Source organism: Spea bombifrons, chromosome 12, assembly GCF_027358695.1.
Source record: "Spea bombifrons isolate aSpeBom1 chromosome 12, aSpeBom1.2.pri, whole genome shotgun sequence".
In the NCBI taxonomy this organism is placed as follows: Eukaryota; Metazoa; Chordata; class Amphibia; order Anura; family Pelobatidae; genus Spea; species Spea bombifrons.
This window is the reverse complement of record NC_071098.1, coordinates 30,568,299-30,582,827: the sequence shown is the minus strand read 5'-3', so window position 1 is coordinate 30,582,827 and position 14,529 is coordinate 30,568,299. Positions and strand designations below refer to the sequence as shown.

General features: G+C 40.5%; 1 protein-coding gene across 1 annotated transcript; it reads left to right on the top strand.

Annotated features, from left to right (window-relative positions):
- The first annotated feature begins 9,665 nt into the window (after positions 1-9,665).
- Positions 9,666-11,573, top strand: LOC128470339 (chemerin-like receptor 1). Its single transcript, XM_053452216.1, has one exon. The coding sequence runs from the start codon at positions 9,666-9,668 to the stop codon at positions 10,758-10,760; it is 1,095 nt and encodes a 364-aa protein (XP_053308191.1). The 3' UTR covers positions 10,761-11,573.
- The last annotated feature ends 2,956 nt before the right edge of the window (positions 11,574-14,529 follow it).

Below are 14,529 nucleotides of genomic sequence, written 5' to 3'. Positions count from 1 at the left end.
GGTTTATGGGGTTCCATAGATAGGATTAGCATCCATAACCACCAGATTAGCAGCCACTAGTTGCATTAATGTGCTTATCGGTCGTCCTCAATATGCAATCTTGTTGTGTAATACATGTTGCGTGTTGCGTGGACACACATGTCGTTTATCTCCTCCCGCCTAGTTCCACTTCTAGGAGATGCAGAACGAAAACATAACACAATAGCAACACAGAACGAATATTGCTGTTAAAAAAAATATATATCTTTACTGTAATAAAGATATTTAGGTGCGCTAATGACCTAATCTTTATTTCATCCGCCATAAAAATGATGCAAATGTATAGATAAAAAGACAGCTTCTCAAAATTATTGAAAAGGACTAAATTCTTAATAAATATTTGATGCATTATCTGCCTAGAAAGTGCGTAAATATCTATCTATCTATGTAGCCTATGTTCCAGATTCAATTACTGGAGATAAATTTATCTCAGGTTTTAGGAAATACATTTTCTAATAAGTAGCAACATAAAAAATATGATTAAATAACAGATACACTTTATGTCGGGTAATAAAACATAACGAAACTACTAATACTGGTGATAATGACAATTCTATTATCACCACTTACTGTTTGTTGGGTAACGGCACCTTCCTCTAAAGCCTCGTCACTCTCTGTATCGCATTGTCCTTAGCCGCTCCCGTTATAGATATATATATATACACACTCCCAATGATGACATCACAGTTTGATTTCCTAAGCATTTTCAGGAACTGCTGAGAAGTTAGTTTAAAACTCCCCAACGAGGAACCAATTGTTACCCATTTTAGGAGATCATCTCTTTTGCTGGATTATATCGCCTGAGATTGATGCACCTCTATGGTAATTGGTTAATAGATCAAATACATTGTATAACATTTCAAATGGTAGAATCTATCCCATAATTACAGATTTAGTTGATTTTACTTACTGCCATTTAGTATTTTATTAAAAATATGTTTTTGAATATATTGGGGTGTTGTCTTCATTTACCCCATAATATAATGTTTTTAGGCAGCTGCATATCAGCCGTTTGTATGATTCTCGCTCTGTTATCTGATCCCCGATCTACTAAACACCCCGACTCCTTATCATCATGCCTGTGGGAAACAACTGTGGCTCAGTCCTAATCACCAAGCTGGACTCTCTGACTAATAAAAGTCTATGGAGGAACGGACTTCATTAGCATCGCCGTAAAGCATCAGCTCAGTGTGGTGTCTGGGAAAGTCACTCAAAATATCACATGACTGACAGCAACGGCGGCTCCAGGTCTGCAGATAAAGGGGGTTTATTGGGACAAAATGGGATAAAACCAGGTTTTTGTCGCTGACCGACATTACTGTATACAGCACTGGGGGGTTATATTACTGTATACAGCGCTGGGGGTTATATTACTGTATACAGCGCTGGGGGTTATATTACTGTATACAGCGCGGGGGGTTATATTACTGTATACAGCGCTGGGGGTTATATTACTGTATACAGCACTGGGGGTTATATTACTGTATACAGAGCTGGGGGTTATATTACTGTATACAGTGCTGGGGGTTATATTACTGTATACAGCGCTGGGGGTGTTATATTACTGTATACAGCACTGGGGGGGTTATTACTGTATACAGCCCTTGGGCTTATGCTCATGGGGAAAATATTTTTCCATAGGACTTCCCCATCAAAGAGAAATATAAAGGTAAACGGCTCTTTATAACTTTACATGCAAAATGTAACTAAAATAGGTTTCTCCAGGTTTGAAATTCTAATAATAACGACCACAAGTAACACAACAGATATTTCCCTTATTGTCCGATTACACAATAAGCTGGGGATTGTGAAACACTCAGTGTACTCAGTGCTGCGTAACCAACACAAGGCTTTAGAAAGAGTGAGGAACTGTCACGGTCTCAGACCGCATCAACGTCCTCCTCTCTGTCTCACCGAGAGACACTGAGAGTGCGGTGGTGGAACAGCCTCCCAGCAGAAGTATATATTTCTTTAACATCAGCACAATTATTATGTCTTAGAACGGAGGGGCATCAGGGCAGGAAAGAGTGGCCCGGGGTCCCAGTAAGGCCATCTGCCCCCAGTAGATCGCCAAAGAGCTGCCACCGCGTCAGACGTGTCACAAGAAGAGCTGCGGTCACGCGCAGGTTAATATGTTCCCGTTACTCCCGCTAAAAACGGATCATAAGAGCGTGAAGTGAGTTTGCGGGATACTAGAAAGTTCGTGGTTCAGGCAGACTGGGCTTTGCTTTCCCACAAAATATTTTTGTCTAACCAGCTGCTTGTCGCACCCTTTCCGGTTAAACGGGACTCCCGCCACCCTTTCCCTGTCCCCGTCCTTTCATACCGTCGTATTATTGTCCTTTAGGGATTTTAATGAGATAAAATAGGGCAAAAAAAACAATATTCTATCACATACACCAAATTCTGGTGCTTTTAATCGTTGTAGGATCTCATCGACAATATGAATTTAACCCCTTAATGACAAAGCCCATACATGCATTGTTTTCAATGACCGCCCATTGTCCTTAAGGGGTTAAGGAGATTCCCTATATATTATCTCTGAACCCAAATCTTTCCCGATCACATGTCTTATTTATCATCCATAGCTTCTTAGTGATAATTTTAATACTATAAATTATATATTACATTTATATATAAATTATATTATATAAATCATGTCAAACTTCAGAAAAATATACCAAATTCCAGGAAAAAATACCTTTTTACATCATTGCCGTTACGGGTTATAAGCTGCAGTCTCACAAGCCGTCATATACAATAATAAATTATATTATTTCCTCAAAACAGGGATAATCGCAGACAAAATTCACTTCTATTCAGAATAACAAAACTCCATTGTATTTATCGCCACGTGTTGCTGGGGTCCAACTGGTCCCGGTCGATCCAAATCAAGGTTCAGGGGAAAAATTAAGAGGAAGGAAAAGTATCTTTCTTAAAATTAGGCAATTGCCATCAAATTCCAGTTGGCCAGGAGATGGTAAATATAAAAATGATTAGATAATCAAAGTAATTAAATCAGAGTAAAAATATGGTCCTAAATCTCGAAAGCCCAAAATCAATTCTTTCTCCTCCCCGGCTTTGTCTAATAAACGTTTAAAGACTTTGCTTATTACCATAATCTCCACCTATTGATTGAAATCCTCCAATCAGAATTATGGATGTTACTCATTATAATTAGAAATGTCATCGTGTATTTTTTCCCGTTATTCACTTCCGAGAGGCGCTCCGGTCCGAGGAATCATTTCCAAACATCTGGTGTTTCTCCTTGACCAGATAGGGAATCTCTAGAAGAGAATTCCTTCTCGGTTATGAATCGGTCTGAATGGTGAAGCAACCTGTGGAATTCACGTTCGGAGAGATAAGCAGTTACTACTCCCTAAAATTCCTCATACTATGGGAACTATTCATTTAAATAGGAAAGACTTGCTCAAGCTGCTATTCACATCAAAGCTTCTTTTGTTCGGACTCCATTTTGTTTTTGTTTCTTTGGCTCTGGCTCCATTTTTGTGTTTGTAGCAGACAACTTATGTGCACCATATTTGTATGAAAAAGTCTTGAAATGTGCCCTGGTGGGCCGCTGGCCATTGGTGCCCCATACCCACCACTGGAGCGGCAGACCGGGTGTTGTAGTTGGATAAGCCTGGTGGAAGATCTGGCTGTGCATATCCAGCCTCAGGCGACTGCTGGCCTTAAAGTGCCAGGGCCACTTTGTCATCACCAGTCTGGACCCTGGTCTCAAAACATTGTTTGGCCTCAACAAAGGATCTTTTCCCAGAATCTCACTGTCTAAATTCAAAAGCTCACAAGCAGGGAGTCTTTGTGTATTGCTCAGAATTTCTGCCCCAGTCTCAGGGTGAAGGGGCAGATTCTTGGGGTCACAGAGCCGACTCCTTCCTATTCTCCCCGCTGTGATCATATATAAGACTCCCGGTTGGTGCTTTTGTTATGGCTGATATCACTGCTTGATAAGTGGCCGAATTAAAGGGTTAATATTTCAAAAGCCTCGGGGTCAGCTCATTTAGAAAGTTCCCAGGTATGCCGATAACGTAACTGGCCATGTCAGAAGTATGACATGACATCATGAAACACACAAAATCTTTTTTTAACATTTTAAAAGATTTGGTAAAAACACTAAATGAATACTCATGTTAACTCATCCTATGCCAGGCGCCTGTTTCATTTGTGCTACAGGTCCAGCTAGGTCTCTAGAGTTTATAGCTGTTCTCCTTTAGAGCTTTTTTATGAATTCTGACATTTATCTAAAATGAATGACTACAAATGAAATTAAATTTCAACCGGATAATAACTTTCCTTTGAAGATATAATCTGTAAAAAATGTTTAGCTTTTTTTTCATAAATTTTCTCTATTTGTGATTTATATGTGTTTTAATCTGACGCATTCATTTCAGGGCCAAGCCATACACGGATTTGGTGCTGATTCACACAAAATACACGAGCGAGAATAATTCTAGTTGCAGCGGTAACAGCTGCGTCAACATTCAGATCTCGGGTGAAGCTGTAAGAACGCGGTGGTTAGTTTAGGGTTTTTCCCCTCCTAAACGCAGGAATGTAAAAAAAATAAAATAAAAAGTCAAAATTGCAACCTTCCCATCTGCTGTTGCTGGTAAAATATCCGACAGCGGTGACGACGACCGCTGCTAAAGAGTTCAGCCAAAATTCTATAAAAACAACCCAAAAAAAAGTTTTTTGGTAAAGCTTCAAGTAAGGCTAGTAATGGGCAGCAGGACTGTGCATCAACTACTACGAAGACCTCTCCTACTTTAAGAACATTCATACTGGAGAAGACCTGACTCTTTTGATTCAGCCGACGAGGCCCTACCACCAGGGCACCTACGCCTGTGAAATCACAGACCTGGACGATGATGTCATTGCCATAAAATTCTTTTCTGTGAACGGCAAGGTTCTTAGATTATGGACTTTGACGTCCTTTAATTTGTTTGGGTTAAAGACACAGACCATGCAATGCCCTTTTTTTTTAATTCATCCATCTCAGTAGATGGTCACCACCATCCAGTGGGACACATCGGGCAGGAGGGATTCAGTGGAGGGCAATTACATTTTAAGTGTCTTCTGAAATCTCAGCAGGAAGGAGACTGGATCTCACCAAGTCCGCTGGAGAGGGAATGGGTCAGCTTTCAGATCTTGTGGGTGGCAGACTCATGTGTGTGCCTCGTAACCTCTGAGGTGTCTTTCCCCAAAGCACTTCCCCTTTCACTTCCCCAGCAGCTCTGAGAGGCCGGAATTGGACTCAAGCAACCAATACTTGGAGGCCCTCAGTCCTACCAGAGGTTTAAAAAGTATCTATTTTGTTAGCTTGAATGCGTCACAGAGAAATGGACCAAAACATTATTTCTAAAGCTAAATGTTTTATCTTGCACCTGCCCCCCCCCAAACGGGGTATTGTATGCATTCTTTGAAAATAGCATATTTTGTCAAAATCCCGTTAACCAAGACAGAGAACAGGAACCAAGCGAGCACCGGGCGCCACCAAAAACCACCGCCTCATAATTATATCTGTCCAAACATCCGACCAGTGAATCATCGTGAATTAAGAGAATTGTTGCTTTGATACTGACAATAAAGCACGATGTTTTTTAGTATGTGGTCTCTACTGTTAACTCTTTTTTTCTGCAAAGTGCTTTCTTGGAGTTAACGTTACTCAATACGTAACAATGGCAGAAAATGTCCAACTGGCCCTTCTAAGCTGCTCTTTCTCTTTAACATTTCACATAAGGATTCTGTAGGGTATCGTTACGCATCCCAAACCTTGCTGTTACTGGTGCTGGTTGTCCCTTCCAGTGGAAAATGGGACCCATTCTGAGATACTTTGAGGTTTGAGGATGTCCTCATCTGGCTAGTACTCCATCATGGAACTGAGTTGGCTCGAGTTGCCAAAACTGATCCTGCTCTTTAGATAAAATTTTAGTAAGTAACAGAATTACTAAGAGGGCAGCGGATAAGTGGAACGGCCATTGAAGGAACTTAAACATGCATGGGGTAGCCATATGGTTCCTGAATCAAAGACGAGACCAAGGGCTGTACATCGGGAAACACGGACAGACCAGATGAGCGTTAAAGATGCCAGCAGTAAAATCCTACTTGAAATACTAAGAATCAAGAAAAAAAAAGGAGCACTGACAAAAACCTGGATAACACGTATGTTCTGAACATATCACACAATAAACAATGCGCGTGTGTTTGTTACATTTTGTTGCTTTTACACTTACTTCCTTCTTTTTGGCAGCTCAGGACACAACAGAGATCTATTTATTAACGTGCGAGCCGTGGTCCTCTCATGTCCACTATTACAATTTTTTTTTTCCTCCTTTTGTTAATGCCTGATTCAGCCAGAATTAACCATTTTTCCCCTGAATACATTGTCTCCATTATTATTATTGCTATTATTTTCTTTCGTGATATACAATGTTTCGTTCCATTTATTATTATTATTATTATTGTTATTATTGGTAGTAGTATTAGTATTATCATTATTTTCTTTCAGGATATAATCCATCATTCCAAATGATCATTATTTATAATAAGAATTGTATTTATAATCGTTTCCGCAGAGCTTCTCACAGTTTATACACTCAAAGGGTCTGACCAAACTAGAACTGATTGGATAAAGAGGGCCCGACTTGTGAGCTTACAATCTAAACCCCCTGAACATTTGGCACATTGTGCTGGTTATTTATTCCTTTTCCAGCTGGAAGGAGCTCTGAAAATATATTTTGCGGAGAAAAAGTACTTAAAATACTCTTTTCAGGACGTAATCTGAGTAAAGAGCGTGAAACTGGATATTCGAGTTTATCCACTTAAATATACAGTCTCCGCTCCTGTGCCGATTTTAACGAGTTTGTAATTAAAGCATATTTCCAGTCCTGCTGAACGTCCAAAACCTCCCCCCAAAATAATTTTTTAATGACTTAAGCGGTTGATTGCGTCATTATTTTTGCACGGACCCACCTAATTATCATGTGATGCAAAAAGCAAGCACTGATAGGCTGTTTGCCAAAGGAAAGAGACAAATCTGCTAAGGTTTATTAGCTGCATTAATGGTGGTATCGTTGTAGAACGGCACCTTTAAAGTTTCCCAACCGCAGCCAGCGAGTTCTGCTTTCGGGGAAGTTTTTACAATTCCCCTCCATCCATCAGAGGTGATAAAACCGCTGGTGATTCATCTGTTTTCAAGATAATGTCCTACAAACAAAAGGTGTTTAGGATTTTCCAGCTTCGCAGTCCTGGTACTTTTTTAGGGGTCCTTGGGTGATGCAACAGCTTTAGATGCCACCAGTGCCCAGCTTGGGTAACGGCTACCCAACATGCAGCTTTCCACCAAAAAATGTAACTACAACTCCGATAATGCTCAGCCAAAGGTTTGGTCTCTTTTTTTCTTCTCCTGAGTTGTCATCTCAGAGCTCTTGCAGCCAAAGAACAAACCCTGATTTCCTCGATTAGCCGGTGATATTCTAGAGCTTTTAGGGTGCAGCTAAGGACAGAAATGCATATTTTTGATTTCCTTTTGTTCTAGAAAAACATACTTCTAGCCCAGCCACAGCTGGAATGGGATGGCAGATCTCCCGGAGAACATCCCAGTTCTTACAACCAGAATCTGGAACGGCAGACTGGAGGACGCCGCAGCGCAGGTGCAGACAACCTACAAGTCATGCTTACACTTAAAGGAACATGTCTGGATAATTAAGACCTATGAGCATTGTGCTTATTAAAGATCGCGTTAAACCCTGCTTTGTCCTTATCTCATAGAAATTGGATGACGTTAATGAATTAGGAAACGGACATTAATTAAGTGGAAAAGTACAATAATGTATCGGCGATCCCAAATATTACACGGTCCAACAGGAAATATATGCAACATCAGATGGTCCTTTGGGGCGTACTCTGGTGCAAAGTTTGAAATCTAGTGTAATCACCATAGCGATGTTGCCGATTTCGAAACTTTTTTTTTTTTTTTTTAAGACAAAACCCTCTTTTGTTTCTACACTTTTCCTGTCTTTCACCAGTTCACAGAGTATATTACATGAATACGTTTTTGATCCATACATGTGCTAGCATTTTAGATCTTTGTGTTATAATTAAATATTAATTAGGAGTCCCTGCCCTAGGAAGCCATATTTCCATCTACTAATACTATGTATGCAATTTGAACTGCTTCTATAAAATCAGCTGATTTTATATACATAATAAGTAATAATTACACAGCATCGCCATCCTGTGAATGTACGGAAACAGAATTTTCAGTCTCCACCAAGAAGGGAAGGGGTTACACGGGGAATGAGTCACAAAAGGGAATTGGGATCTGGATATATCCTCAGATCCAGACAGCAGGAACCGCAGAACCAGGGAGGACAGAGAGCGAGAGAGAGCTAAGCGCAGCAGGTATGTAATGCATGCACACAGAGAAAGAGGCAAGCAATCACATAGACAGGTCAAAACACAGACAGGCAAGCACAAAACTACACAGGCAAAGGCACAATCACAGACAGACAATCACAGAGTCAGAGAGGCAAGCACACAATCAAACTGGCAGGTAAAAACACAGCCAGGAAAAGCACACAACTACTCTAACACACGATCACATAGACAGGCAAGCACACAAACATTCAATCACATACACAGACAAACACACAATCACATAGAGAGGTAATCACACAATCAAACAGCCAAACAAGCACACAATCAAACAGGCAGGTAAAAACACAGACAGGAAAGTACACAACTACTCAAACACACAATCACATAGACATGCAAGCACACAATCACATAGACAGGCAAACACACAATCAAACAGGCAGGTAAAAACAGACAGGAAAGCACACAACTACTCAAAACACAAAATCACATAGACAAACATAGAATGACATAGACAGGCAAACACACACACAGACAAGCAAAAGGTAAAAATACAGACACATTCACTAAGACAGACAAGCAATCACAGACAATCACATTTATGAGTTTATAATACATACACAGGCACGCAGTTAGCATTACATACAAGTTACAAGAAGAATTCTGAAAAAAACAGGCTTTGCTTAGTTGTAAAAACAAATTGCAGCCCAGAGGTGAAGATATCAGGACACGGAAAATGTAATTCATAGAAAACTACCCATTTTTCCCCGGGAATAAACACATGAGATCGGAGCTTCCCCTTGTCTTCTGACGGAACAAAAGGACGTCTTTAAAAATGATGTGAACTATGCATTTTTTGTATAGAAATTATTCTTGACTTAAAATATATATCACCGTGGAGATATGTACTGTATATAGTCTGCGTATTAAGCCAGTAACCCTATGTAAACCTCACCCATAAATGTTTCCACACCAGAAGTTCTTTGAGAAGTGCTACCTCTGAGGTGAGCAGCCTAACTGGAGCAGTTAGAACAGAACTTATTCCAGTTTCCTTAAAGTAACTTTATTTGTGTTGGTGAATAATTTGTTATTTAGAAGAATTTTATCTGTGACCACCATCTAACACCCCTAGTTTCTTGCATCTTTTGGTTCTTCGTTATATGAATGGCGTGAGGTATGCTCAGGAAATGTTAAAATAATAACTATATTACTGTTTTACAGGATTCAGCGACATGGAGAGCTCTACCTCCTCAATCTTCTCTCCGGGTTCCTCATTGTCGGAGTGGGAGGCGGAAGAGGACGAACTGGATATCAACGAGATTCCCTCTGAAGTGGAAGCCATCCTTCGCTACCTGTCCATTGTCATTTACAGTATCGCTTTCATCCTAGGAACAGTTGGCAATGGTCTTGTTATCTGGATTACTGGTTTTAGGATGAAAAGGACAGTCAACACTGTATGGTTCTTGAACCTGGCCATTGCTGACTTTATCTTTACATTTTTCTTACCTCTGAGCATTGTCTATACGGCTCTTGGCTTTAACTGGCCATTTGGTACCTTACTGTGTAAGCTTAATAGCACTGTTGCGTTTCTCAATTTGTTCGCCAGCGTCTTCCTGCTCACTGTTATCAGTGCTGACCGTTGTGTGTCTGTGGTCAGACCTGTTTGGTCCCAGAACCATAGAACACCAAGATTGGCTTCCATAATTGCTCTGTTTGTATGGCTGACCGCATTCTTCCTGTGCTCCCCTTACTTGGCTTTTCGAGACACCGTCAGAGATGATGAGGCCAATGTTACACATTGTTATAACAATTATGCCTTCTCGAATGACTTTGATGACGTGGAAGTGGTGGCTTTGAGGTCCATGAGACATCAAATCATGATTTCAGTTCGCTTTCTGTTTGGATTCTTGCTTCCGTTTGGACTTATTGTAGTTTTCTACTCTTTGATGGCCCTGAAGCTGAGGAGGAGTCACCTCTCCTGGTCCAGTAGGCCTTTCAGAGTCATGGCCTCAGTGGTGGTTGTTTTCTTCCTGTGTTGGTTTCCATATCACATCCTTTCTGTCATGGAGGTAGTCATGCATCACTGGAAGAATAAGACTCTGAGCATTGCTGTCCTTGTTGGAAGCCCCCTTGCCACGAGCCTCGCATTCTTTAACAGTTGTTTAAACCCATTTCTCTATGTTTTTTTGGGTAGAGAATTCAAAGAATCATTACGGAGGTCCATACTTTCTGCATTCGAAAGTGCTTTTAGTGAAGAGCAGGGGAAAACTAACGATAGCCAAGGAAAGTCAAGGTCCCTTTCTGACCAGGAGTTCCAGTTTACCTGATTGAACTTTGACAGCACTAAATATCTTCTCAAATGAGAAGGGTTATGATCTCAGTGACTGAAAGCAATGTATGTAACCCCTTCTTTAGATGACGTTGACTTTTTATCTTCGTATAATTTACTCCAGTGACAGTTGAGATATGACAAGTAAGTACCATCCTGCATCAGTCTACTAATCTGGATTTTTTTATAGAAAAACCAACCAGTGGTTGATTTAATAATCTCAAAACAGCAGCCAAGATAAGGTGCTTGAAGCGTCCAGCACAGCACGATATCTGCATTTATATATTTACCAAAGAGCTCGATGGGTCTGTGCTCAAGAGTTTATAGGGTTAAAACATCCCTTAAAACGTAATAATAAAGTAAATAATCGTCATTTGTTACTTAATATTGATATTTTTGAAGGTCAATGGTATATTTGTGCAGATTCTCATGTATGCATAAAACAAACACTGTTGAAGTTGTCGATACCTAAGAAAAAAAATGGATCAGCCTTTCTATTCAACATTTGGCATAAGGTCTAAAGATGAAGACGGGGTTAAAAAAAACTGCAAAACATTGGATGCTTTTAGATGTTAGTCCAGTTTTGTTGAAGTTTCAAATGGCCCACAAAAAGAATAGAAAAAAATATTTTAGGGTCACATCTTTTAGAGAAACCATGGAAACGGACACAAATTAAGGACATTGATAACTCCATTAATGGAGACCTCTTCTATATTGTAATGTCACTTTAAGGTGTACCAACATTCATCTAATACTATTGTATCGCTTGGATAATTATTCCATATTTATAATAAAACAGTAATTCTGAGTATGATAATGTATGTTTTTTGTAATTACTTTTGGGCTGACAGCATGAGTATGTTGAAACTTCCACTTTTTGGTTTCATAAAATGGAATTGTTTGTGGTAAATCCAAACCTCCCATTGTTTCTTTCGGTCAGTATATAGATCATGAACATCCTGTTATCTTCAATAAACTGGAACTCTGAGGGGTGAAGTGGACTCCTCTTCCTCCTAGAACTTCTCCTAATATCTCGGTCTTCTATCTCTAACCCTAGTTCATAAGGAACAGAACCCTCCACACCGATTTCCATTGGCTCCAATGTGCTCCATGAACAGAGCTCCATGAAAAGAGTCTCCTCTTCCTTTATTGACTTGATACAGGAGAGGAACTGGCGGCTGTGTCCCCCTCAAGGCCACCGACATCACCTATATTGATCAGTCAGTGGTGTATTTAAGTCACTAATGTCAACATGCCACAAAGTCCGTCTTGGTTAGTTAATAGACCAGTTACAAGTACTGGAGATGTGCTGTTGGTTTTCCAGCAGGAGGCCTACCTTACCTGGACCCGCTGACCTAGGCCAGCATACCCCACTCTCACAGGTGCTTTGACTATACTGCTTTTAACCCATTTCACTCCATTTGGACATGTTCAGTAAGCATGTCTTCTTCTTCTTCACCTCGTTCTCCACCCTACATTTGCTTCTTCTGAGATCCAAACTCTTTTTTCCATCTATCTTCTACAATCTCAACTAGACCCCTATGAATGGGAAGGACAATGATAGCATTAGGTGGAACAAGATCATTTTTAACTTTGCTTTACCTGATATGCATGTGGAGCACGGGCCAAGTCTTGGAAGACTGATGTAGGATCTACATCTGAAAGTTATACAGCTGCAATAATATACCACTAAATGTATTGTCCATGATGGTACCCAAACTCTCAAGGTTTTTTTGATATTTATTATATTTTTTATAACCTTATCATAACCAAATTATGAATATATGAACTCTGATAATCCATATTTGTTTGCATCTAATGTTGTTTGGTCTCCGAGAGTTATTTAGAAAACCAGTTGGCATCCTGTATGATGTCCACAGATGCAGATTTAAGGATGTTCTCAAACGGGAAACCGATCTTGTGACAACGGGCGATTGCGACATTTCCGGATAGAATCCTACCAAGCAGCCCTAATATTTTTTTAACAGTATATAGCACATGATGCCAAGCGGCAGGGAAGTATAGGGAACGTAAACTGATTGCAAAGTGTTGAATTGATCCTATGGAAGATGCTGTTAAGGTGCTGTTCCACCTACGTTGCTGGATTTTTAACATTTTTAGCTGGAAAAAAAAAGAAATTAGGAACTTTTTTTTAGCACTGTTGAGCAATAATCCTTCAATCACGTCAAGCAAGAGTGACTCACGTCAAATATTGCCTCACTCAATCATCAAAAGCTGCTGCTGCTTACTAACGTAACATGCTAGAAGAAGCCTCTAAAGGTTCAGTAAAGGGTGTTTGTAGGATGTACGTATTATGATTATTTTTCTTAGTCCAAGTGTACCCTATAAAGTGTGACCTTAATGGGGCCCCATAAAATAGTTTTCCTTCTTTCTTGCACAGGTATTAATGTTAAGTCTTACTTGTGAAATATTTAAAAATATATATTTTAAAATAAGGTATATATTAGTAAAAATGGGGTGCAAATTTCCCACGGTGGACATTTGTATTTTCGGGGGTTAGACGAGGGCAGGAAGATGGGGCTTTGGCGAGACTTTTTGGTGTTGTTTGGAATGCACAATATCAGTCATTTGATTTCAAGGCATCGATATCCTGGAACTTGGGCAGGAACATTTGTTTACGAAAAACAGGGTTGATCACGCTTACCGCTTACGAACATGAATTACTATCCGCTGTCCAGAGGTGTAGTTACATCCGGTAAATAAACATTTTCTTCAGATTCCTCAGGGTATCTAGAACACGGTGTCTGTACATTTCTAGAAAGCCAAGCCAGTGGAAGCACGACATGTGACATCATTCAATGGCGTCTTCATTAACAACATAAAGCCCCATGTACAAAAGCCAAACCTTGTAATTGATATGATTGGTTATCGATACCATTTTCATTTGAAGCATAATGTAGAGGACTGCATCGGGATGCGGGTCCCTGCCTTCACGTTGCTCGCACACAGCGTCTCTTCTCAAGAGCCTTGCGGGAGTGCGCGGGAAATCCGTTCAGGTAAGACGGTGGGGGAGTTTGTATGAACGAGTATGCGTGATTGGAGGAACGAATAAGTATCTGAATGATTAGTATCTGTGAATGAGGGAATGAATGTTTGTGAATGATGTTTGTGGGAGCAGGCGGCATTGGACACGTATGTCGCGGGAGCGGAAGACACACATTGCAGGAGGGGGCAGTAATGGTCAGAAATTCAGCAGGAGCGGGAATAAGAACACAGTCCCGTGCAGGGCTCTAGCATAATTTATACAGTGCTGGGGGTTATATTACTGTATACAGCGCTGGGGGGTTATATTACTGTATACAGTGCTGGGGGTTATATTACTGTATACAGCGCTGGGGGTTATATTACTGTATACAGCGCTGGGGGTTATATTACTGTATACAGCGCTGGGGGGTTATATTACTGTATACAGCGCTGGGGGGTTATATTACTGTATACAGCGCTGGGGGGTTATATTACTGTATACAGCGCTGGGGGGTTATATTACTGTATACAGCGCTGGGGCGTTATATTACTGTATACAGCTCTGGGGGGGGTTATCACTGTATACAGCGCTGTTTTTCCCAGTGGGACTTGCCCTTTCAGTAGTGAATTCTTAGAGGATAAGCATAAACCTAGAAATCATTGACAATTTGCAGCCTGAGTTCTCCTGCCACTGACACAGAGGGTGTGAGATATGTGTCAGCTCTTTGACACGTGAAGGGTTCGTCCGTTTGCCATCAGAGCTAAAGACTGGGCAGGGTGCG